The sequence below is a fragment of the Zootoca vivipara genome, chromosome 2 (assembly GCF_965207765.1).
Source record: "Zootoca vivipara chromosome 2, rZooViv2.hap1.1, whole genome shotgun sequence".
In the NCBI taxonomy this organism is placed as follows: Eukaryota; Metazoa; Chordata; class Lepidosauria; order Squamata; family Lacertidae; genus Zootoca; species Zootoca vivipara.
In genome coordinates, this window is record NC_142584.1 from 41,413,621 (window position 1) to 41,439,244 (window position 25,624).

The 25,624-nt window shown below is 46.7% G+C and overlaps 1 protein-coding gene and 1 long non-coding RNA gene across 2 annotated transcripts in view; one reads left to right on the plus strand and one right to left on the minus strand.

The window, feature by feature from the left end:
• Positions 1-1,895: 1,895 nt before the first annotated feature.
• On the minus strand, positions 1,896-24,686 carry HOOK2 (hook microtubule tethering protein 2). Its single transcript, XM_035104920.2, has 22 exons — positions 24,435-24,686; positions 20,267-20,352; positions 19,765-19,837; positions 19,296-19,346; positions 18,220-18,352; positions 17,584-17,651; positions 17,198-17,260; positions 16,866-16,946; positions 14,650-14,807; positions 14,392-14,532; positions 12,921-13,122; positions 12,476-12,586; positions 11,785-11,872; positions 10,272-10,341; positions 9,517-9,654; positions 8,928-9,015; positions 5,341-5,375; positions 5,010-5,092; positions 4,733-4,836; positions 4,430-4,537; positions 3,587-3,658; positions 1,896-3,185 (listed from the first exon to the last, which is right to left on the minus strand). Exons 1-22 carry the CDS (start codon positions 24,480-24,482, stop codon positions 3,015-3,017), a joined length of 2,172 nt encoding a protein of 723 aa, XP_034960811.1. The 5' UTR covers positions 24,483-24,686; the 3' UTR covers positions 1,896-3,014.
• Positions 24,620-25,624, plus strand: part of LOC132591738 (uncharacterized) — a 51,589-nt gene continuing 50,584 nt past the window's right edge. The window contains exon 1 of the long non-coding RNA XR_015948076.1: positions 24,620-25,191. This is a non-coding gene — a long non-coding RNA (uncharacterized LOC132591738). The remainder of the gene's footprint in view (positions 25,192-25,624) is intronic.

Consider the following 25,624-nt stretch of genomic DNA (forward strand, 5'->3'; position numbering starts at 1 on the left):
CCTGCCCTTTAAACCTCCAATGTATATGTCCAGATTGTAGATTGGGGAACCCCTGGCCAACTATGACCATGCTGGTTAGGGCTCCAGTCATGGCCCTCACACCCTCCCTGAATCCCATAAAAGGCAAGGGAACCTGACCAAGCAGCTACCTCTTTGCCACTCCTTGCAGGGAGAAAAAAGGATAACGGGGAAAGGAAATTAAAACCTCCCTGAAATTTCCCCACCCACCACACAACTCAGCTGCTCAGAAGAGAGTTGCAGTGACCAGGCCTGGCTCTAGGTGTAGTCCCGGTGGCGCGGGGCTGGTAGGGGGGGCACTGCGCAACAAAGCCGCGCGCAAGCCATGGTGCGCGCTGCGAGGGCGGGGGCGCCGGAGTGATCTTTGCGCCTCAGCGCCAGGGCGCCCGACCTGCTTGAGACGGCCCTGGCCCTGGCAGTGACAAACAGTGGTTCTCTCTGTGCACTAAAAAGGTACCTGCTCCCTTCAAATGAAAAGAGATGGAAACAGATCTGTGGGTAGAGGGGGAAGCCGGGTATACTTGCCCCAGGCCTTGGAGGGCGTCAGGGGCCTGCCAGACTTGCACTGTCATGCCAAGAATGCCCTGGGTCTCCCAGTCAACTGGGGAGAGCCTCAGACAAGCTGTGCATGGGCCTGGAGGGCAATGTTGGGAGCTGCCAATTCAGTCAAGAGATCAGTCTGTCCATAGCATCAGATCCGTTGGATTCCTCTTAGTGCACAGAGAAAAAGGGCTCTTATGCTGTGTATTGTTATCCTACCTGATTCTGTGTTGTGTTAACTGGTACCTCAGTATACTAGGGAAGAAAATTACTTGTAGTTCAAGCCTTCAGTATGTACTGCAGAGGACAGTGCTTTAGACTAAATTTAATGGTAGATCACATTCTAAGAACCTTTAAACCATCTTTTATGGTAGTATTTAGCTAGGAGCAACAAGAGAAATTCCTCTTAAGGTTGGATGCTTGCTGTGAAGCCAAAGGGGACCTCTAACGCTAAACACAGCAACAGGGACAACCACACAACGATGTACGGAGGAGGATGTGCTTCTTTAACAGATGCTCTATTGCTGCTCCTATGATTGCTTCCCAATTGAAAATTCTCCATTTTGATAAATAAATCAACTGCCACTGTGCCAGCCTTTGTAGCAATACGAAATGCAAAGTACAGTGGTACCTCGGTTTAAGAGCAGTCCTGTTTACGAATGATTCGGTGTATGAACTCCGCAAAACCCGGTTTGTGAACTTTACCTTAGTCTAAGAATGGAATCCGAACGGTAAAAGTGCACTGGCTGCAGGAGGCCTCATTAGGGAAAGCGCACCTCAGTTTAAGAATGGTTTCGGTTTAAGAACAGGCTTCCGGAACGGATTAAGTTCGTAAACCGAGGTACCACTTTACTCTTAACCAGGCATAGGCAATCTTGGCTCTCCAGATGTTTTGGAACTACAACTCCCATGATCCCTGACCCTTGGCCCTGTTAAGCTAGGGATCATGGGAGTTGTAGTTCCAAAACATCTGGAGAGCCAAGATTGCCTATGCCTGGTTAAGAGTAAGGTTGCTTATGCCTGCTCTTGACCATCAATAATTTTCTTTGAGTTTTAACTGGTATTAGCCCAGATTCTGAAGTAGGTCAAATCAACTAAGGACAATGACACCAAAATGTATCTTCTTCCAAGGCCCGTTGGGAACTGCAATTGATTGGTCTACTAAACTTCCAAGAGAGGAAAATCCCATCTCAGAATTAATGGGAAGCCTGAACTACACCTGGCCCATCACAAAAGTACTGCAAAGAACTACTAACAGCTACGGCTGGTCCTCCCAGATGAAGGCTACTGCCCAACAGCAATAGTTGTTGCTACTAGAGGAATGAGGATACAGAAAAGATTTTATAACATTTTATTTGTAGTGTAAAGATTCTATAGACATATCCCATACTCCCACATTGCATGTCAGGCTTCTGTCCAATAGAAAAATAAAGAGGCAGAGATACAAGATAGCTTTACAAAATGTATAATTTACAGCATTAAAACTATGAACTTCACTTTAAAAAAAAAAGAATCAAAATTTGGAGAACATATTTTTAAAAGGATACTGCATCTTGCAATGTCTCTGAATATGATACTAACAGGGAAGGGAGAAAAAGAGTAACACTTTTTCAAAAAAAACACAACAAACACCACCACACCAGGCACTCAATAGTGCCGTGAAGACAACACAGTTACAGATGTGCACACAAACTACTGTTGGGCAGGACTGCAGGCTCTCTTCACTCCTAGGGTCTAAAGTCAATTTAGTGTTCATATGTTTTCAAATGGAGCTTTTTTGTACCAAGGCCCTGCCCCTTCTTAGAAGGGATTCTTAAGTCACTAAGAAAAGCTGTGCCATAATGTGCCTCAGGCAATGCAATCTGACTCCTGAGGAACTGATGCTATCTTTTTAAAGGAGTCAAACTCCAAATGCAGGGCCACTATCAAATCAGCCATCTCATCCTTATGCATTCATCACCCCCAAAAATACCCAAGACTGGGGCCTATCCCATAAGGGGAGATGTGAATTGCAGCAAAAATATTCCCTCCGTACCCTCTGCAGATGACATCATTAGGTAAAGAACATTTTTAATGGTGGGGAACAGGGCTATACAGAAACTATGTACAAAAGAGGAGAGGTGGGTAAGGAACACAGTTGAAGGATACCTCTCCATCACCCAGGGTACTGCCATGCAACAGCTCCCAACTGCGGTGGAAGAGGGAACATGTAGGTCTTCAATGACAAGGGAAAATCCAGCTCTTTGCTGCTCAAGAGTCTTCATTTTTTTAATAAAAAAAAACAAGCACTACAGTTGGGCATAGGAATAATCTTTAGTATCAGAGAATGAATTTCAACAATAGCGATAAAACGGGGGTTTCCAGAGGAAGTACCACTGCATAACAGGTATTCCGATTTCACTCCCCCCCTAGGAAGTGAGCATTCTTTAGAAGATCCACAGGACAGCTTTTCCAGATCAGGATAACTGAGGTTTGTCTGTACCAACGTATCGAAGCAGCAAGGGTTGAGCTCGGCTCAGGTGACCCCGTCGAGAATTGGTGGCCAATCTTTGCTGGGCCAAGAAAGACTGGACTGGTGTAGAGGTTGATGATCGCTCCTCTGTAGCCCGCTGATGCAGTGCCAGGCCCTGCAGTGGGAAAGAAATGAAATATTTGGCTTGTGCCAGCAGACTCTTGGATGGAGATGTTCTTCACTGTTCTTCCTCCATAGGGCTCTGACCAGGACAGTATGCGTCAGAAGACACGAAAGTCTGAATTCAAAAAGGCCATGTTCTGTGATCCAGACATATATAGGATCATCAAAATGATCTACTGTAAAGAGCCCAACTTCAGACATTTTACTCAGTGTTTAGCAGCTGCAAAACACGTCTAGTACCAAAATAGTCAGAAAAGTAAGAGATTCTCAGGATGTTAAGCTCCACAGCAGTTATGCATATTGCCTGCCTGTATGCATTCAGAGCCCATGTTCTCCTGCAAAGCAGTATGCCAACCTTCTCTCACACCCCTGCCCAGTCCAATTCAAACTCACCATGTTATACCAAGCAGTGATGATGAGTTTCTCTTCTTGTTCCTGTTGAGATTTTGTCTTCTCAAAATCCGACTAATGAGATGAAGCACAGAAAGGAAAAAGAAGGTAGGTGGTCATGCTGCTAAACCCCAAGGCAGTGTGTGTATGTGTGTTTTTTGGGGGGGATTATGAAAGTCCCCAAGCTTATGCTGCCAATGCCAACCAAAACAGAGGGGAGATGAGAAGTGTACCTCTTCCTTTTTGATATATAGAGGTGTAGGACCTCAGTCTACCAATTTGATCCCAAGTGAAAGCAAAGTAAGGACAACAGAAAGAAACTACCGTACCTAGGCTACTAACAGGGTGGTCGAAACAGGCAATGCATGGCAAACCACTCATCTGGAATAATTTATATTGACTTTGGGAAGATAAGGAATTAATGCATTATACCCAAGACACCTGTAGCTTATGGGTAAGAGGGCCGCAGTGCGCACATCCTTGTTAATTTTGGAAACTTGTTATAATAAGAATAGCCCTGCTGGATCAGGCCAATGGCCCACCAGATGCCCTTGGGAAGCCTGCGAGCAGGACCAGAGCACAACAGCTGTGTCCCTTCCTGCAGTTTCCAGCAACTGGTATTCAGAAGCACACTCCTTCCAACAATGGAAGAAATACATAGCAACCATAGTTAGCAGCCGCTGATAGTCTAGTCCTTATTTAAAGCCATCCAAGTTTGGTGGCCATTACTGCCTCTCATGGGAGCAAATTACATTGTTTAACTAGAGGGGCCTTTGGCCTAATCAGGCAGGCTCTTACATAAGAGAAGCTGCAACCCTCATCCTTGAAAGAGGAAGAGGAGCTCACCTCCAGGTGGTTGATTTTCTTATCCTTTTCGTGCAGCTGGTTTTTCAAAGCCTGGATCTCCAGTGGAACTCCATGAGGCTGCTGTTTGGGATCCAGCTTCTTTATGACCTGTGAAAGGATAAAGAGAGATCTTCCATAATCACTTAGCTTTGGGAGGCTAAGACCATTTAGCTACTGAAGCAACACTGCTGACTGAATCACAGTAACCACAGGAAAGTGTGTACAATCTACAAAGCCATTCAGTGAGGCTTCACCAATGTATGCCTGTGCAGTGGCAAAAAGCACTGGAAAGAGTTGACTTACTGTGCAGGCTTTGTCCATATAACGCTTGTATCGTTCCTCCATGGCTCTCATATCTTCATCTTTCTTCTTCAAAGACTGCTGCAGTTCATCAATCTTCTTGGCAGCTGTTGAGAAAGGTGGGAACGTCAATGCTGTCACCTGACCCCAAAATGTGGACAGGGGACAGAAGGAGTAGCAAGAATCTTCACTTTATGCTCTGCAAGGTCTTCTGATTTCTGGGTAGCCCATCCCATCCCATTCTGGTATAAAGCAATGGATCTGCCATCCACCCACTTACTGTTGCTGTCCACTTTGGGCTCCAATTCATCAAGGCACTCCTTCTTCTTCTGAAGCTCTGCGTGGGCCTCATGCAATTTCTCTCTGACCAGGAAACAGAAAGAGAAACAGAAGCTAGGCATGCAGGTTGTCTTGAAGAATAAGGACCAGAAACCTGAAGGGCGTGGAACCAAAGCCCTGCTGTGTATTGCGTGACAGCATCAATATGTTGCTAAGCAGCACAGCTGGACCCATAACAACCCCAGATATGCATTCATCAAATGCAACAAAGAAAACCAAGTGAGCTTTAGCCCTTTCCAACCCTGCCCCTCAAACTGAATTGAATCACTTACAGGTGCTCCTCCAGCTTCTTTTGTAGGAGAGAAGACTAAAAAGAGAGAGAAATGACTGCTTAGAATTTTTATTTTGTTTGCAGATCAATCGGTAGTTAAGCTGTTGTTGTTGTTGTTGTTGTTGTTGTTGTCGTCATCTGACCACTAGAGTGAGCTAGTGCTATGTTCAGTATATCTGACAGAATACTAAAACCTGTGTAGCTATAGTGTACCCTGTACTCCTGAAGACCTCCTGCACTCAGGTTATGCATAAATTTGCTGACTTTGAAGGATTAATTATGGGGGCACTAGGAGTTCAAGGTTTTAGTTCAGATTTGTCTTCATGAACTAGGAAAGTTAAACTGGGGTGCTGCTGACTCAAAAACACTCTTAAAATGGTACGAAGAATTCCATACAGTTCTGCAAACATGGTTGTCTATGCAGGCATGACGGGGGGGGTGGGGGATAAAAATATCCGGTATACAGTAAGTGAACTAAACACAGCCAGTGGCTCACCTCTACGGTCAATCCTACTGTCAATTAACAAGGCTGCAGTAAAAAAACAAAAGGTCTTTCTATACCAGTTACTAATCCATTCATGGATTCAAACCTTACTCCCATCAGTAAAAGCCCAGGTCCCCTCCCTCCACCTGAGACCATTCAGGGTCTGTCACTCAAGTAGCATCAACAGATATGGGCAATGCAAAAGCTTTTACTTTTCAAGATTTACTACAGCTTTTACTAGGTGTGCAAATGTTGGTTTACATTGCTCAATGTCACATCAACAGCATTTCTCTTTCATCTCCAGCCTAAAAGCTCTCAACCATTGGGAAGTTTTTCCTCTACTGTACTTCCTTTTCAATTATCCCAGTAGGAAGAAACCTTCCTTTGGAAAATGCTGAACCATAATTGTTTACAGACTTATTAATATACAAGACTCACAGGGCAGTAACATGAACAGTTACTGATTGTGTAGGAGAGATAATATCTCCTAAGAGATGTTGGTACAGTTAACTACTTTGCACCAATTCAGAAACAAATCTAGACTGCTCCTACCTTTTCAGATTATCAGAATGCCGTTTGGAACAGAAATTATCAATTCAAAACAGCACCTACCGTGTTTCCCCTTTTTTAAGTCGTAGTCATAATATAAGCCATGGCAGGATTTTTAAGATTTTTAAAATTTAAGACATACCCCGAAAATAAGACATAGGTCTACCTGCAGGCGCCCAGCAGCGAAGGTGGGAACGGGGCCCGAGGACGCCTCTGGCCAAAAATTAAGGGGGGGTGTCAGGGAGTTCAATTTGGGGGGCGGAGTTGGAGGGAGGGAGACGCCGCTGACCGGGCTCGTTGCCTTTTTCTTTTCACGTCATTTTTTCCTGTAAAATGCCTGCAAGCCGGCTAAGCAGGAAAGAAAGGGGAGACGACTCGCGCGTTTTCTCTCCCCGCCGACACCTTTTCCCTCTTTCTCCCCCCCCCCCAACCACCACCCTGAGAAGCTTCCTCGATCCGGTGCTGGGCGCCGACCCGGCAGGCCGCTTCCTTGATCCGGCGACCTGCCGGGTCGGTGCTGATCAGTGCTGCGTGGAGCACCAGATCGAGGAGCCGGTCTGCAGAGTCAGCGCCCAGCAGCGCCGCACGGAGCATCGCCTCCTCAATCCAGCACGGTGTTGCTGGGCGCTGACTCTGCAGACCGGCTCCGTGATCCGGTGCTCCGCGCAGAGGGGTGCTTGGCGGCGGCGGCAGCCGCGCCGCCGGAACGTTGTGGGCTGCATGGCCCAAGGTGCCAGAGCGGCAATGGGGTGATTGGCGGCGGCGGGAGCCGCGCCGCCGGAACGTTGTGGGCTGCATGGCCCGAGGCAGAGCAGCGGCCGGAGGTGACGGCCCGCTGCAGCGTAGGTGACGGCCCGCTGTTTCTCTGGGTTAGGGTTAGGGTCGGATCGGGCAAAACGTGGCGCGCAGTGCAGGCGCGGGATAAGGGGCGCGATCCAGCCTCAGCAGCCCTAGCGACGGCGAGGGGGGCATTGCGAGCTTGCCGCTGGATGAAGCAGCCCCACCCCACCCCCTTCAGAGTCTCCGGAGCCAGATCCCTCAGCACGATCACTTCCCGCCCCCGCTGCTTAAGAGCAGCTGCCGGTGGAGCGCAGGGAGCCTGGAGGGGTGGCGAGGAGGGCAACCTGTCCATCTGCCCGCACCCCTCTCTTAACTGTTGTATGGTAACTTGGCAAAGAGGTTTCCCACCTCATCGTCCCTGCAGGCAGGCTGCCACTTTAGAGGGGAGGAGGGCAAGGGAGGGGGGAGTTCATTAATGTTTGGAGAGTCAGCTCGGGAAGGGGACAAAGGGAAGGCTTTAAAAGCGTTGCGAACGGGGAGATATTCCATTTTTTCCAGCAAGGTGTCCCAATGCAACGGCTTGAGTATCTCCTCTTTTACGTTGCAATCTGCGCCAGCTTTCGCAACCGATAGGGCTCCAGCGCCGGCGCCCAGAGCGGATCTATCCCTAGACAGTTCTTCCTTCACAAAACCCAAGTCTTGTAGCGCCGTAAAAAAAAAAGACACCCCCTGAAAATAAGACACCGTGTGTTTTTTTGAGGGAAAAAAGTTATAAGACGGTGTCTTAAAAAAGGGGAAACACGGTAGGATTCCCAGCTTTCCTTCTGCACTAAGAAAACTGAACTTGTGCTCCTCTAAACCTTCGGAATACGCATGCCCCTTAGCAGCTCTTGGCAGGTGGACCCAGAGCAGCACCAAGAATCAAGCAAAGACAGAAGGGAAGCAACAGTGAGCTTGCAGCAGAGTAGGTTAGATGGTGGAAGCAACACAGAATGTGAAAGTACTTACAATGGCCTGGACAGGACAGCCAGCAAGTCAGAAGGGAGAAAGAGAGGGCTGTTAGCATAGTGAGATTAGGGAAGTGAGGAGGAAAAGAGGTTTGGGCAGAAGGTCATGGTGAACATTAGAACAGGTCACAGGAGAGGGGACACGTGGCTCTCAAACTGGGGCAAAACTACACTTACAGCCTGCGAGTACTTGCTCTCCCTCCCCCAATAGGCAACAAGCCCCCAAACCTGAGAAAAAAGGTTCTTAGCCAAATAGCACTCCTTTGTCCAGCATAGCTACCATAAACTGCAATTTAGCAGCTCCTAAGACCCACAAGTGTAGCCTTATCATGGAATTTGTATGTTCAAGGAATCTCTACCACCCACATTACAGCAATCCTATCAAGCAGCAGTCGGTATCTGAGGATTAGCCCCACTCCTTTTTCATTGCGTCGAACCCCAAGGTAATTTGGGAAGGCTAAAAACTGCCAATATACAGGCAGAGTTCCCCCACTTGGTACACAGAGAGCACACAATCCTAGACTAGATGTTGCAACAAAGATCTCATTACAGCCCAGCACCTTTGTTTTGTCTTGGTTTAAAGTCTCCATTGAGAAACTGACAGGTGGGTTTATTCCACCAGTTTCCAATACTGCCACCCTGTAAGAAGGTCCGGATTCAGGCTGAGAGTAGACACCACCAGCCCCTGTGAAAATCTCCTTCAAAACCTCCCTGTGAGCCTGACTCTGACAAGGCCTCACAGAACCCTCTTTTCTCAAGCAAACTCACATCTTCTGCTTTGCTTCCTTGCTCCTGGAGGGCCCGTTGCAGCTCCTCTACTTGCACCTTGAGCTCAGTGATCTGTTGCTGGCTCAGTCTGGATGGAGAGAAGGGCAAATCAAATTAAAAAAGGCAAGAGAAAAGCCAGCTGCAAGCAGCAACAAAGCCCACAGGACTGTCTGTACAGATGGCGCCTAGCAAAAAGCTACTGTGATAAGTAGTACACCTTCAAATGGCTATTTATTTCTGAGCCAGGGCAATGAGAGGAGAAGGGAGCTTGCCCCTCACTAGTTAACAAAGGTAAGCTAGGACAAAATTATATTTTTTTTAAAAAAGAACTTTCCTAGTAGATCATGCAAACAGTGCTTGAGCTCAAGGACACTCCCCAGTTGACCATGCAAACATGGTTTCACTTGATGGGCCAACAGTAAGAGTTTCCCCACTGGTTTTTAGAACAGGAAGTAGAATATTGCCTACCAGATAAGAGGAAGAACAGTGAATAAAAATAATTCCAAAGGTTAAGAGGGACTGGAGAAGGCAGGTTGGATCTCCTAAGACCAGTGGGGACAAACTGCAAACTTTCCAGCTTATTGGATACCTTTGCTGTGCCTCTAGCTGGTTCTTAGTACGGTTAGATTCCTCCAGCAGCCCCTGCAATTCAGTTTGCTGCAGCCGATAGGACAGCTCTTGTGCACATAACATCTTGTTCTCATGCTGCAGCCGCACAATGGTCTCCCTGGCCGCAAGAAACACAAAATGTTACAATTATTAGCTGGGGCATTATCCAATGTTGTGGACCACCACAGCTTCCCAGCCCAACCCCCTTCCCCACTGCTTCATGTGGGCCCATTCTTGACCCCTTCCCCCACTCCCAGCCCTAAAAGCTGTACTAAAAGGCAGAACAGCTCATAGAGAAGATGCAGTCTGTAGAACTGGGGGCCAAAGCAGAGCAATGCATATTGGGATAGACAGTATTCATAGAGATTACCGTGCTGTATTATCTAGCCTATACATTAGGAGCATTCACTTAGAGCCTGACCTTTTTAAGATCTCATGACTGTATGAAGTAGAAAACTGGGGTACAGGCTTAAGCAAACAAGCTGAAGGTGATCTTGGGATGGCACTTGTTTCATCTACAGTATCAGAAAAATAAATCCAGGATAGCACCCCCTCACCACCACCACTTTCTCTTTTGGTGATAAAGGATGCCAGGGTAACACTGACTCCAACCTCTGGCTGATGGAAGTAATCAAGTATGATTATGAATAGCAGCAAGTCCCCAAATTCAAATAGGCCCCATAGGCTTTTGCCCTTCTGCCTTCAAGACAGGATCCCCAAGGGGGCAAACTTTACTTGAGTTCTGCTGGCATGATCTCAGCTGCTAAGTTATCCACCGGAGAAGCAATTTCTTCTAGGATGGTATCTGCAAGAGGGGGCGGGGGGAAGAAACAGAAGATACATTTATTTTTACTCTGGCTTTCTACCCAAAGGTACAGGTGTTGTTGGAGGGAAGGAGCCAATTGTTCCCAAATACTACCTTGCTATAAAGCACAACCCTCTAAGATGGGATCACTCAAGCTTTCCATGTCACTTGACCTAGCCAGGGCCGGACAACTCATCTACCCTGAGTTGGAGCAATAAAAGTGCAGTTATGGGTCCCAGCAGTATTTAGCAAAACATGGTCCACACTGGCATCAAGAGAAATACATTTAAACAAGAGAAGAATGAAGGCTGGGGAAAGCCACCCAGAGATGGGAGGTGAAACCAGTAACCTCACTTCAGGCAGCAGCCAACCATAATACAAGGTCTTCCCCTACAAGTTGGTTCAGGCAACCGCAATGCAGACCAAGCTCACACACAGGCTGTAGGCAAAGCTCTTGGAGATAGGTGTGTGAGATCCTATCAGGCTTAGCCTAAAATTTAATTTATATAATTTCTTTACCACCCTTCATTAAAAGAGATCCTAGGGTGATTTACATATCAGAACAATTAAGATCACAAATTACGTAATAAACATTAATTAAAATAAACCAGTAAAAAAGTTGTTCCATATAGCTGCTCGTAGAACTGTAGAGTTGGAAGGGACCACAAGGGTCATCCAGTTCAACCCCCTGCAATGCAGGAATCTTTTGCCCAACTAGGGCTCAAACTCATGACTTTTAGTCTCATGCTCTACCAACGGAGCTATCCGTCCAGCTTATAAAAACAGTCCAATGCATTAAAATCCTACCCTCTCAGCCTTCCTATGGCTTCTAAGAAAGCTAACAGATAAGGGAATCCCCTTGTCCGTGCCTGTAGAAAGTTCTTAAAAATGAAAACGACAGTATTTAATTCATTTATTTTTACTGCACCCTTCCATCTCAAAGGGAATCTTCAGGTGTAAACAACCATAGTAAAAAAATATAAAATACATTCACAAAAACAGGCATAACAACCAAAAAGGAATCACAAAAACGGAAGCACAACGCTCAATCAGCAACTAAATCAAAGGACATTTCAATAAAATAAATGTCTAAACAATATGCTCTTAAATCAACACCTAAATGCACAAAGAAGGGTCTAGTTGAATTTCCTGCAGCGAAAAATTCTGGGCACCAGCACTGAGGTGGCTCTACCCCCCCCCCCCCGGTGCATTTCAGATGGAACAAATCTCCCCTAATGATTGCAGCAAGTAGGCAGCTTCCCCATCTCTCACTGTGGCTGTTCGGGTATTAACAAACGTTAAATGTAGTTGACTGCCAGTTCACTGTAACTCCAGTGCACTTGGCCCTGAAACACATGTCCCTTTTCTCCTTAACATCCAATCTTTGTTCTGAGCCAGACTTTATTGGATTTCAATAGGGTGGGGAAAACTTCTGATACTCACCTGCTTGGTTTAGGAATTTCTGCTGTACCTGAGCACATCGCAGTTCTTCATTGGCTTCCCGTAAGGCATCCCGCTCTTCAATCAGCCTCTAAAGGGAAAGAGTCAGGAATCACTCCAAGAAAAGGACCACTTAAGCTATGGTGGGCTGATGCCATTTTGTACTACATTGTCCAAGTAACAGAAACTAGATGCTACTCCTGCCAGATTTCCCTATTCTTGCCACAAGACTAGGAGTAGAGACTCTCAGGCCAAATGCAGCCTTCAAGGCTCTCTGACATTTGGGACTCGCCCCACATGCTCTCCAGGCCTGCTCTGTGCCCTCCTTTACCAGGCTGGAATGAGTCATTGAACTGTGATAACGGATGGGTAAGTAGGTGAGCATGGTGCATTTGGGTGCATATATAAAAATATCTGTATGGACATACCTATATCTATACACACCTACCCACCACCAAGCTCGAGCTCCTGCGCGGCCAGAATGTAGCCCTTTCAATGAAGAGAGAAGTCACATCCATTGCTTCACCCACTTTCCCCTCTGGCCCCACCCACACTTGCATGCAACTTCCATAAATCTACCAATGAGAGGATGTGGGCCCCAAGCTGAGAAAGCTCCCTCACTCCTGGACTAGGCCTTCACCTGCAAGCCAAAGGAAACACTCATCATCATCTTGTGGTACAAGTTCTGCATTACCTCCTTTTCTTTTACCAGAGCCTCAAACTTCTCCTTGAGATTCTTGAACTCAAACTGCCATTTCTCCGCCTTCAAAGCCTCATCTGCATGTTTGTTGTGGAGCTCTTGCACCTGGAAGAGGGAAGAGGTTTTTTTTTGCTGTGCTTATGATCTTTGCCCTCTTCTCCTGCTGCAAAGCAATCAGCAACGCTGCTTTTCATTACAGATTGTCTTGAATCTATGTTTGGTATTGAAGTCCTCCCAAGATTGTTCGAGACAACAATTTTGCCTGCAAAGCCACAGCCACAGCTACAGCTACCAGGTCAATCTTGGTCAAATGGGTTTTGCCTTTCTGGCTCCAATGGTGCTCCAATCTATCTTTAGGATCCCTTCAGGACAGAGTATTGCAAGTGCATTTTGAAGGCTGCAGTCTGCTCAAATGCATTCTCCATTAACACCAATTCACCTGTCTCTTATGTGCCTCCAGCTGTACACGGACAGCATTTGCACGCCGAAGCTCCTCCTCCAGCTCACAAGTCCGCTGCATGTAGACGGTGTTTCTTTCCTCAAGCAGCCGAACCTGCCGCCGCAGGTCACCCAGGTCTTCCAGCTTCTTCTTGTAGGAGTCCACCATAGCCTCCAGCCGTCCCACCTTGTCTGAGGAGTGACTGCAGAACAGCAGGATATAGATATAAGTATAGGTATCTTTTACAGTTTTTAATGTCAGGTTACTCTGAATTTATTGGATAAAAAGTTGAGGGACAGAAGGTAACTCTACTAGCTATAGAAAACTGCTGTGTAAACAGGAATTGCTGCAGCAAGGTCAAAGGGTGCCAAAACTGAAACAATAATGGATAAGCAACAAGTATCCCATGCATCTTAAGGCAAACATTCTAAGTTGGATTGTTGCAAACAAGTTACAGTCAAATGGTAACTGTCCTTTGTTGGTTTGGACACAACAAACAAATAGTAAAGCATTTGATTCCCCGCTTCTCCTTCCAGCCACTGGGATGTGGTAGAAGAGGATGTATGAAAGCCCAAGGCTTGCTGACGCTCTTTTACATCACATGAAGTTATGGGTCAGTGCATCTATTCTAGAACTGAAGCACTATGTCTACATTTTTGTGTGAAACAGTCTAAAAATTGACAGGTTACAACAAAACTTGAGTTTGCTTTAATGTATAGCAAAAAAAAGAAATCTGTGTGAAGCTATCTAACAGCATGCTTTGTACAAAACTCACGAACACAGGAAAAGGAAGACTGGTAATAGTGAGAAGCTACAATGACTGCTGTTCCAGCACAGATGCCCATCCCCCTTGAACTACTAACATTCTCAATTAAACTAAATTCTTTACACACAAGCTGCCCCACTTCCACCAAATTCCAGATAGCAGAGATTTTGATTATTCAGCAGTACTAATTGGATTCCAAGTAAGAAGCCACATTCCACATATTCACTCAAAACTCCTGGACTAATTTGCTTCTGCTTTTCCAAAACGTCAAGCATTGGAAGAGAGACAGCATTCATCAGGGCCCCAGTGTATGGGCATGAGCCACCCACAAACCCTCTGGTGGGACTGTCAACTCTTCTCCATAGCTGCATTCAACCCTCAGTAGCTGTTGGGAATCTGTTTCTCTGCCATTTCAGTGGCAAAGATCACCACGTTAAACTTAAGGATGTGTGCAAAAACGGCCTGTCTACCTAAGAGTGTCCAAATATAGAGAGAAGCAGACCTCTGTTAGTCAGCAACTGCACTGGGAGGTTTGCCTATACGGCAACACAGCACACCTGAGGCCCAAGATTCACAAATGTGGAGTTTTGACACACAGCAGGCCCAGGCTGGACCAAGGGCTGCTTCACAAGCCGTAACACATAACCACGAAAATAAAAGGGTATTTTCACAGTTCTTGCAGCCAAGGCATTGAGGCACACTCACCGCAGCACATCCATCTCGTCTTTCAGTGCTTGGGCTTCCTCAGCTAGGCTGGTCAGCTCCTCATTGCGGTGTTGAAGCTCCAGCACTTCCTTTTCGAGATCTTCACAACGCACTCGGAAGTCATCTCTGCTGCTTTCCAGCCTGGCCAAACACATCTAGTTAGCTTGACTTTTCTTCTAATTATTCTCTGGACTCCACTGCCTTTGGGCACATTATCCGGAGGGCAATATAACCTCCCCACCCCAGTATCTGCCTTACCGGAAGTTCTCCTCTTGCAGCTGCTCTATCTGGGTTTGAAGCAGAAGCAACTTCTTGCCAGTGAGCCCAGCAGCATCTGACTCAAGGGAGCTTTTCTGCTCCCGGAGACTCTTGTTCTCTAGCGCCAAAGTATTCTTTTCTTCCACCAGGTTGGAGATCTGAGAGAAGGGAGGAGGAAGACTAGTTTCTAGGAGGTGGTCAAGAAATAGAGCTCTAAGTTATTAGTCCAGCTAATAACTTTGCGGATTCTCCCAGGTCCTCCGTAAGCCCAACCAGCCTGTGACATTCAACCTCATTCTAGTAGTGCCCTAGAAAAAGCGGGGAGCGGAAGCATAGCTCCTTAAGTCTTGGCTGTTCACTTTGTTCCCTTGGCTTTAAGCAGGCTGAAGAGAATCCTGCTCTTCCACTCTCTATCAAATTGCTACATGTAGCCACAAGCAATCGATTCCTTTTGCTGCTCTAGCAGACATGTCCCTAGATTTTGCAAAACTATGGAACCATACAGTGGGTAACAGAGTAGGCTTAACATACATTTGCATGCATGTGCAAAATAATGCCTACAGCTGGCCTCCTGCCCCAACACGCACAGCAGCTATTAAAATTAGCCTCATCAGGATTCCTCTTGCACCAGCTCATTTGGCGGGAAAGAATTTTTATCATCCACACAGGTACTACTAAAGCATGTGTGAGCTACTGGAAGGAACTGCTAGCAAGCAAGTTCACTTCCTCTCTCTGCACCTCTGGCAGACTTTTTGCCAAGGACCTATGCTTCCTGAATGGAAGCGAAAACTTTATTACAGCCACCTACCAACCTGCTGCAGGGATCCAGAATTGCTACGAAGATTAAATGCTGCCAAATGAAGAGGCCACAAAAAAACCCTCAGCCTGTATATTCATCCCCTAAACCTAAGTGATTCCAGAATCTTCATATGCAGTTTAGAACCTAGAATGCAGAAATGTGGATTTGTAGCTGTTTTAGTACAGAGTCTGAAAGCACTTTTAACTCAGGCCAGGCCCCACCCTGTTTCTGTACTGGGTGCAAGCAACTCCTCCAACACTCTCAAGCAGTTGTTAACTTGTCAACATGGCACATGCTCATGCAAGGAGGTTAGGCTGGCCCCACCAGGCATGGGGCTCCACTGCTGGGTGAGCAGGTCTGTTATCATAGGCAAGAGCATGGGAAGAGGGAAGACACTCACCTTCTTGAAGGGGGCTGCATCTCCAGGGGCACTTTAGCACCTTGGAGGAGTAAAGGGTTTGTTTTTGTAAAGGGAGCGAGATCAGCCTATCCTTTCTCAGGTCCCCCACAACCCACCCTTCCTGCAACAACCAAAATCTCCACAGTTGCACTGTCTGCTCTTTAAATTTAGCCCCTCTGCCGGACACCAGTCTTGTTCATATGGCTTTAACAGGTAAAAAGAGGCATAAAGCCCAGGAACACTGAATCCAAGGTCAGCCCCAGAACTACCAAGCTGGTCTTGTTCTTCGTCCACAGCAATCTCAAAAACAATGAGGGAAAGAACAGATGTGCATTAGGAGGAGGGACACGGACTCGCACACCACACTGCAGCCAAGCTCAGCTGTCTCCATGCAGCCCAGCAAGCTCACACCAACCACAAAGAACTGCACTTCCCACCCCACCCCGGAAGCTGGACTGCATGAGGGAGGAAAGGAAGGCTGGCCCTCACCTTGCCTTCATACAGTATAAGGAAAGACAGAATATCCAAATGCCCAGATTAGGCCCGGTCCCCAGACACCACCAACTCAGTGCACATGAAGCTGTGCAATATGGAGAGGCAGGCAGGGAGGGAAGGGGAGAGAAAGGATGGTAATCAAGATAGCAGTTCAGAAAATGGCATGTCAGGACTCCTGCAAAATTCCAGCACAGAATAGATACCAGGGGTGGGGAACCTGTGGCCCTCCAGATGTTATTGGGAATCCTATCTCTCATCAGCCGCTCAGAGGTGACAGACAATGCAGTCAACGAAACGTTGCGAGACAACAGGTTCCCCATCCCTGATATATACTTCCCCATTACTTCCAAGGAAGGGCAGAACCCATTGGAGACCTGATGGTGCTCGGTAATTTTTCATTGTTCCTATGAACAGTCTCCTGGCTTCCTCCACCTGATGCACATTGAGGAACCTTCTTTTAAGTCCACAGCAAACAGAGCTGGTTTCCACCTCCAATATTCTTGGCTCCCAAGAGGCACCCACCTGCTGCTCTAGGTCATGGCAGCGCTGGCGCATGTCATCCGTCTCCTCTAGGTCATCACTGAGGAAGTAATACTTCCTGGACTACAAAGGAAAACCGGAAAGGTACAAGGAGTCAGTTAGTCAGTCAATAAAAGTCTATATACTACCACAGACACTGAGCAATGCAAGCCACTCATAGTAGCCCAAGCCTAGCCTTCTTCCTTCGCATTACCTCATCTGGCCCCACCAAAAAAAAAGGACCTCTTTCTCCATTCCTGCTCAGCCTACATCTATTGAATTTGCACCATTAGGGCTCATGCCGCCCACCCACTCTTAATATATATCACAAGTACCTGGCTGTCAAAGTTCCCATAAGTCTCTGAGCTCAGCGTGTCCGATGAATCTTTGTTTAAGAGCTGCAAAAGACAAAGAGGCTTGGTAACTGGACACATAGAGGTGACTCACAGAACTTTCTAAGCCCTGTATTCCAGGAAACAGCCATAGGTTAACTAGAACATCTTTCATCTAATGAGCACCAGGCCTGGCAGCAGGGAGTGGGCAGGACTTGGGGGGGGGGGACTAGCACAAAAGTAGCAATCATTACCTGGGAAGAGGCAAGATCATAGGCTGAGAATGAGGGGCACTTCCTGACCAGGGAGATCATTAGCAACACAAAGCAAACATCCAATTCCAGAGCCTAATGGCTTGCATCTAGGCTGCAGGACATAGTCACACTCACCTCCTGTATTGCTGTCATAACAACATGCTGCACAGATTCCTCCAGGGTCATGATCTGCTGGATGTGATCTGCAAACAGATGAGGCTGGGCACTCAAGTTACTCTCCAACTAGTTCCTTCCTCCTCTGGCCAGATTCCCTCCCCTGCCCCAAATCATGCAGCCATGAGGGTTGGTACAGCCCCCGCGAGTGGGGCCCAAAGTTCAATGAAGTATTTTTGTGGGTGTGGCAGAATGTCAGATCTCTCTCTCTCTGTGTGTGTCTGTCTGTCTCTCACTGAACCCTCCTTCTGTCTCAAACTTATTTAAGAGGCTGATATCCCAACTAGTATCAGGGGCGAAGAAATCCGAGAGGAGAAAACCCAGGGAGAAAGATTGGAAGCTCCAGCTTAAGGAGATCCTGAAATTATATCAATAAGGCAAGAGACACCTGAATGGAGAGGACTAATGATGGGAAACTGTAAGTCCCTGTAAGCAGGACAGCAATGCTACAACAAGTTGGGCATATGCTTCCTAAACCCCACCCACCCACAGCAGGTATTTAAAGCAGCCATTGCAGAGTCATCCTCATGGCACAGATGCCCATAAAGCTCCACTGTGACATCCCCCCCATCGTAATTGTCATTTGCATACATATACCTTGCTTCCTCTCACAGCTGATGGCACAGCCCAGTACCAGCTGCAGTAGCTTGCCCAGCTCAGCTGTGTCAGACAATTCTCCAACCAGAGCTACATCAGGCAACAGCTGCTCCGGGACTTGGTGGCCCAGGACCTGAGAAGACAGCAGTGGATATAGCTCCTGACAGCCAGCAGACCTTTCACTGTTGCTGCCACCTATTCCACCTATCTCACTGCGTCTGTGACAGCAATTTGCCTGGGAGAGGACACGTTACTTTTCAGTATCTTTATCTTAGGTTTGAAATCTGCCACTTGTCCAGCACTAGTCTGTGGTAAGCCTCCAAGCGACCAAACAATGAAGCTTTTGAAACTGCAACAGGCTCTGTCAGTGGGCAATAAATGACTTGCACAGGCATGTGAGGAAAGGTGAATTTTTTTTAAAAAGAAGTTATGGGCTAGTATCTTGGGTGGACTTGTTAGCAAGACTGCCTGTGCTAAGGAGTATTTACTACTACTACTACTACACTTCAATCCCATTCTTCCTCCAAACAGCTCAGGGTAGCATATATAGTCACCACCCAGGAAGCTTTGGAGTTAATCGGGGATTTGAAACAAAATCTCCCCAATCTAAGTCTCCACTGGCTGTCAACTGTGTCTTGGGAGTTCTGTACACAGAGAAAGGCACACCCATAGAAAACCAATAACCTTTACCCAGCTTTTCTAGAGCAGAGCTATTTCTATTATTATTATTTATTATCATTATTATCATTATTTATTACCCACCCTTCACCAGCAGGTCCCTGGGCAGACTACAACAATCTAAAATTCAGTATTAAAGCCAGCTAAAACTAATTACCATCAAAGGGATAGGTGGGTCCTGGGGACAAAAAAGAATGTTAGACTGGAACCATGAGCTCCATCTTTCAGTGATGGCTTCAATACAGCCAGGCTGAGTGATTGTCAGAGTTTTGTTCCTTAGCATTCACCTGCTGCTCTACTTCCTAAGCAGAGACCCTTAACTTTCATTGGAGGCTTGGGCCATGCCCTGAAATACATCACCACCACGCCAGCAAAGCCAAACCAGAAAAGGTACTCACATCCTGGGAGTATTCAACCACACTCTGCAGGACCTTCTTCAAGTTGCTCACCTGGAGGCAAGATAGAGGATGAATAAAAATTTCTACTATATTTCCCCTTTCCAAAGGCCATACAGCCAACAAGCATATTTCCCATGCTGGTATGGAAAGAAAGAAAGAAAAAAGCTGGTCATGCTCAGTCATCTTCAGAACTACTCTGATGGGAGAGAAGAGTCCAGGGTTGATGCAGGACAGGCATCCAATTGGGGTGAAGAGCCCTTCCTACCAAATCCCACCCTCATCTTCAAATCACAAAGATGGCTGATCAACCTAAGGCAGCTAAGAAACCCTTAAAATTGAACAACTCTGCTTTCAAGGTATTGCTAAGTCAGAGCCTCATGACTTCTGGAGTTCATTTCTTGGCAATTATTTGGGATTGCTAAGCATCTATGTCTTAGAGACCGCCACTCACCCCATTCTCACTTCATACCTTCAACCTCCAGTTGTCACCGGCATCATCTTTAATCCTCAAGAGCCAGGTTTCATTGAACCAAGATGGGTCTCTGGAAATGAAAACCATAAAGCTGTTGCCTTTGGTTCGGGGGCAGAAAGCAAACTGAGCAACTTTGTAATCTTGCACATAAGCTTTGTGAAACAGATTCCATAGTGGCTTTTCACCAGTCTAGAGTCGAGCTCTGCTGTCTTCTGTCTCACAAACAGCTTCATTTACATTGTCCCAATGTGACAAAGAAGGCAACCACAGGAGCTTTCTTGCTGCTAAGCTGTTGTCTGTCCTTCTCTAGTATCAAACCGTCAAATTAACTCATTAGGGAGGGAATTCTGATTTCTGGCAGCACAAACTTAAACAATCAACCCGCTAACCAGGGGCAGAGATCAAAGAGAGATTTGTGGGGGAGTGAGGGGAGAATTTTGCCATGCTGGCCATGGTAACACTTGTGAACACTCGTTAAGATAACCACCACGACACTCACATTTTGTGCAGCACCTGGGCAATCGTGACCCCACTAGCCAAATCCTGTTCCTTGGCACATGGAGATGGAACATGAAATGTCTGCAGCTGGAGGAAACAAATCAAATCAGCAAGTGAACACTTTAGGTGCGAAAATAGTGAATTATTGGATCTCGGAACAGAGGAAGCCTATTCTGAACCAGCCTACAGGGGCACACAACTTGAAATCTGTCAGGGCTGCTGGTGACAAGTGTCAATATCAAAGAAAAAAAAATGCACTTTTTCTGGATAACTAATCTAATGGGAATACATCCATAAGAATGAAAATTGTGGAGTTACAAAGAATCTTGGCTGAAGGTGGCAACCCTATGTAGGTTTAGGTGCACTTGGGCTCCATGATTGGACACCGAGATCTTTAAAACCAAACTTGAAAATCTATGCCAATAGATAAGTCTGCCACAAGACAACAGTGCCTGCCACACACATGCACCCCCCCCACAATGAGCTCAGCACGAGTACTCCCACATGCCTGCAAGGCGCTGATATACACAATGAATCACTAAGCAGAGGCAGCCCAGCTGTCACGCTCACAGTCAGGGCATCCTTGAGTATAATGAAATAGAAGTCTTCCAAGCTACCTCCTGCCTAGAGAACAACTACAGGATTTACACCTAGGAGATTTAAGAGTGGCCTTGGTCCTCTCCTCCAACACGCACACAGTCATCCCTGCTTGTTTCCCCCTGATTTTAACCTTGCTCCCTCAATTGCAACTAACAGGTTAAAACAACACATTAAAGTTTTCATAATAACCAAAAAGATTACCAAAACAAGTAAGTTTTCCATCTTTGAATTATCCAGTCCAATTTGGGGTTTTCTACAGGGCCAGATATTTCTCTTACCTACCTCACTATTGATTGTTAATGTGCCCTGTTTGGAAGATGGTGGCTACACTACATCCAGTGAATGCCACAAACACCCTACCTTCCTCTTTATTTTGCGTACCTGCTCCTTAAAATTTCATTTGGTTGATGTCCTAATTCTTATGGTTCTCAACTGAAACAGCTAAGTGGCAATACCTTAAATTGGATTAGGCCCTATTTGTGTCATATTATCAGCCTTTCAAGTTACACTGAACTCTCAGTTGTGCAGAAATCAGATCCCATAGCTCTTCACTGGAATCAACATGTTTAGACCAAACTTACATTTTCGGAAACCATGTGTGCCTACCTCCTCCAAATTGTTTACCCCTCTTAATACAAGTCTCATCAACTACCTGCATGAGGTAAAATACTGATGTTTTTCCTGAGATACTGCATCACATATAAACACAAGTATTCAGGCCTCCTTTAGTGTCAGCGACTGACATTTGACTTCAACATGCCAAAGAGTAGAAGGGCCTCTCCTGTTGGGGGCAGTCTTTACAGGTCTTGCCATGTGAAAGCATCCTAAAGTGGTCCATCTTAGAGCTCTGGCTAATAGCATCTTGCATTAGTAAATTATTTCCTAAATATCCAGGTCCCATAAACAAAAGACCATTCCTTGTTAGCTGAGAGCCCCCAACAGCATCTGTGGACCCAGGCACAGGGGTATTGAGGAAAAACAGTGTTAGGGCTGCTCAATTCAGCGTAAAAGACTCCTGTGCTTTTAATACTTGGGCAGGAGAGACAAGCTTGACAGGTTCAGCTCCTTCTCTCTTACTGCTGCAGTGCTACGAAAGGCTGATCATACCAAAATCCTTCCTTGTATGACAGCTGTTGCATATAGAATCTAGAAACAACAACTCTAGTATTTTCTGCCCTGGGCAGAGATAGAAGCATCCGGGATCTTTGGCCTGATGGGTTAGGGAGAAGGTGATTAGCAATGGAAGAACAAGGTTTTCTCATTACAGCTATTAGTGATAAACAGGACATAGGGCAATCTAACCAGGAAGCTCTTGGAGGGCAGAGCAGCAGCCACTCTTAAAAAGCCAAGCGGCCATTCTTTAAGTCAGGCACAGTGCTGCTCTAGTTGTTCGAACACTAGTTTTTCCAGCAAAAACTAAAAATCATTTAAATCTAAAATGTGACAATAATGAAGTATACAAATATAAATATCACACAAATATAATACTTCAAAGATTCCTCCGGTTGGTTCTAATTGCTAAAGAAAACGTTTTCCAGACAGAAATATTTTCCTTGAGCAAGTTGGTGAAGCTTCTGAGTCAAAATCCACTTATTCTTCACCATCTTAATGCAAAAAACAAAAAGTCTTGTGGTACTTTAAAGTAGGAGGATGGTATTCAATTAAATAATTGTGAGAGGGAAAATGGCTTCCACTTGTGCAAAAAGATTTCCTTCCTCTGCCCCCCCCCCGCTATCCCCAAATCTGCTCTGGAGAGTTGAGGGAACCCACAGAACAGATTTAGGGAGTACATGGGGGGGGGGGGGAAGTATCATTGCACAAACAGAAGTTGTTCTTTTCACACATAGGGGAATTTAAGGGTACTCTGAATACAACCCTAACAAATTTACTATGGCATAAGCTTTTGTGGACTACTACACCAGATGCACGAATTGTTAACCCGAGTTAGCAGATACACACGGTGTGGGGGGAGTGAGTGAAAGTCAGCAGTGAGGTAAGCAGCAGGGGTAGAAAGAAATGCAATGCAAAGGGTACAGACTGTGGCAATTACAGTAATGCTTAAAGTTGTCACAGTAACAATTCACAAAGCATGGTTGATTATCATAAAAGCATCCTGACATTTGTAAGCTACTTCAACACACGCAATAGGAGAAAACCCTGTTACCTTGATTTGGCTCACAGGTGACACAACTGAATTTAACAATTCAGTAGTTTTCGCATTGTAGACTTTATTACACATATGGCCCAAAAGCATGAATGTTAGTCAGATCCCTGAATCTTCTACAGTACTCAAAACACTGAATCAAATTAATGGACAAATAGCAGCTTCCACAAAGGTTCTCTCAAGAATAAGCAAATCAACACAAATAAATGTTTTTCCTTATTTCAGGATTGGTATGAAATGGTCCAGTTTGGAACTGGGTCCCAGTTGAGTAGCATATAAATATATTTCCAATAATCCAGTCTCTGGCTCTCTCACATATTTAACCTCACCAATTAGACTGGTCTGAACTATAGATTGAGCAAGTGTTGCCTTCTTTCTTTTTTTAACATTCCAAGTTGTTTTAAGTTTGTTCCTCTGATGAACTACAAACCTCTATGTCTTGTTATACACATTTTTAAGCAGGCTGAACTAGATTCTCAACCTCACTCTCATTATGTTACGCCTTGGGGAATTTGGCAAGATGGGAATTAATCAGATACCCTTCATTGTTCAGCATTTGGTGCTGGGCACAGCAGGTGGTGGGGAAAGATTCTTCCGGTGGAAGGACAGAGAAACAGAATCTCAAGGAACAGCAACCAACAGTTAGAAGCCCTAATCATTCCAGTTTTGGACACGAAAGAAAAAGCTAGTTTAAAGGAGCGGGTGGAGGGAACGGAGATAATCCGCAGCGCCAGGGGGCAAAGAGCGCAAATGCAGAGTCACTATGTGTCGAGCGGAGCCTACAAAAATAACCCGAGGCTTTAAGGCAGACTTGCGGCACCGGGAGGTTTTTAAGAGGATTTGGGAGTTGAGAAGCGGAGTTGGGAGGTAGCCGGGAGGCCTCAAGACTTTCCTGGAAGGAACTCCAGGGGCTGAGAAACCGGTGCTGCTAAGTTCAGGCCTTCGCCGCAGACTTTAACCGACGTTTCTCCCACCCGTGTTCACCAAACCAGGTGGTTATTACAGGTGTCCAGGGTGATTACATGCACACGATACATTCATACACACACACACCCAACACGCATCCTCTGTCGGTGCATAATACTTATGGGTGGAACAGCGGGTGTAAAGCACGTCCGTGAGGATGCAGAAACGTGAGCGGGAATCCCGGGTTAAACTAACCCGGAATAATAAAAAGAGGGGCGCGTGTGGCCTTGCAGGCCATTCTTCCCCTTCCCCAAGGAAGGGTTATCCCAGGCGGCTAGGGGAGGAAGCCGGGCGAGAAGGCACCTGTTGAAGACAGTGGGGGGGGGCAGTGGAAGCGGGGGTAACTCGGGGCTGGTGGCGCCCTACGAAGGTGGTGGCGGGAATCAGCCGAGCGGTGGCGGCGGCGGGGGACGCCCCGCACTCCAGCTCCCGAGCTTACCCAAGTGAGAAGCGCCCCGCAGCGCCCGGCCGGGCCCGTCTCGCTCATGTCTCCGGCGCTGGAAGCCGCGGTACTCCGAGCGCCACGCCCCCTGCTGGCCTAGAGCGGCCCCTTGCGCAGCCCGCGCGTGACGTCAGCCGCCCGCGCCCCGCCGTTGGCAGCTGGGGCGGAACCGGAGAGGCTCAGCCCCGCCCGCGAGGCACCGAGACGCTCTAGGACGAGCGAGGGGGCGTCAGACGAGCGCTTATGACTGTATATGGCGAAGGTGATCGCTCGTGGGTGGGGTCGGTGCTTCACTCCTGGGGCGGCGGGGGGGGCAGAAACCGAGGAGGTTCAGTGCCACCTGGGAGGCATGCCAGCTGCCTTACTTTTTAAGCGTGGGGGCCGCTCGGTGAAAATGAACTCTGCACATGCTCATGGTCACGTTTCCCTATGATTTGTCCTACACGTGTTGAAAAGGAATTCCAGGAATTCTCAGTTTTCCGGGCCGTTCCAGCTCCGCACCGAGACGCAGCATACATGCCGAAGACTCTCTAGTACTGTGTGTGACAACAAACAGCCGACTTTCTTAACAGGGGAAGAAGTGTTTTGAAACTGGATTGATGCGAAATGAAAGGGGGCGCTATGAGGGAACGGATGTTTCAGCACCCGGCGCTGCAGGACCACGAGCCCCCGCCGGGGGACAGCAGTGTGCCTTCATTTGAGGCTGCTACCGTAAAGGAAACGACATGGGCGATGCCAGCTATGCAAAGCTTGTGTATGTTTGTTTGTGTGTGTGTGTCTGTGATTCGAAGGAATAACTTTCATGCCTACTGCTGCCAAGGAGTTTCATTTTATATGGGCAAGAAGAAGGCGGAAGGACATTGCCTGTTTCATATCCCAGCTGCTGAGGCTGAATCGAGAGTGTTGCAGTCTAAGGAAAAGGACTCAAATCCTGTCTTACTCTTTATTCACTCTCCTTGCCTCGTCTATTTCTTAACCCCTGATGGGCCACACAATGCTGCTAGGTAGCATTTATTTACCCGTGGTTCCAAAAGCCACACTCTTCCTGCTGTATAGTTTTGTTTTTAAATATTACCCCTTTGACATCCAAACTTATTTGCTGATATACCCAGTCACAACCCACAACTGTGGTGTACAGAGAGCACAGGACTACTGTCTTACTGGAGAGTAAGTCCCATTGAACTGGG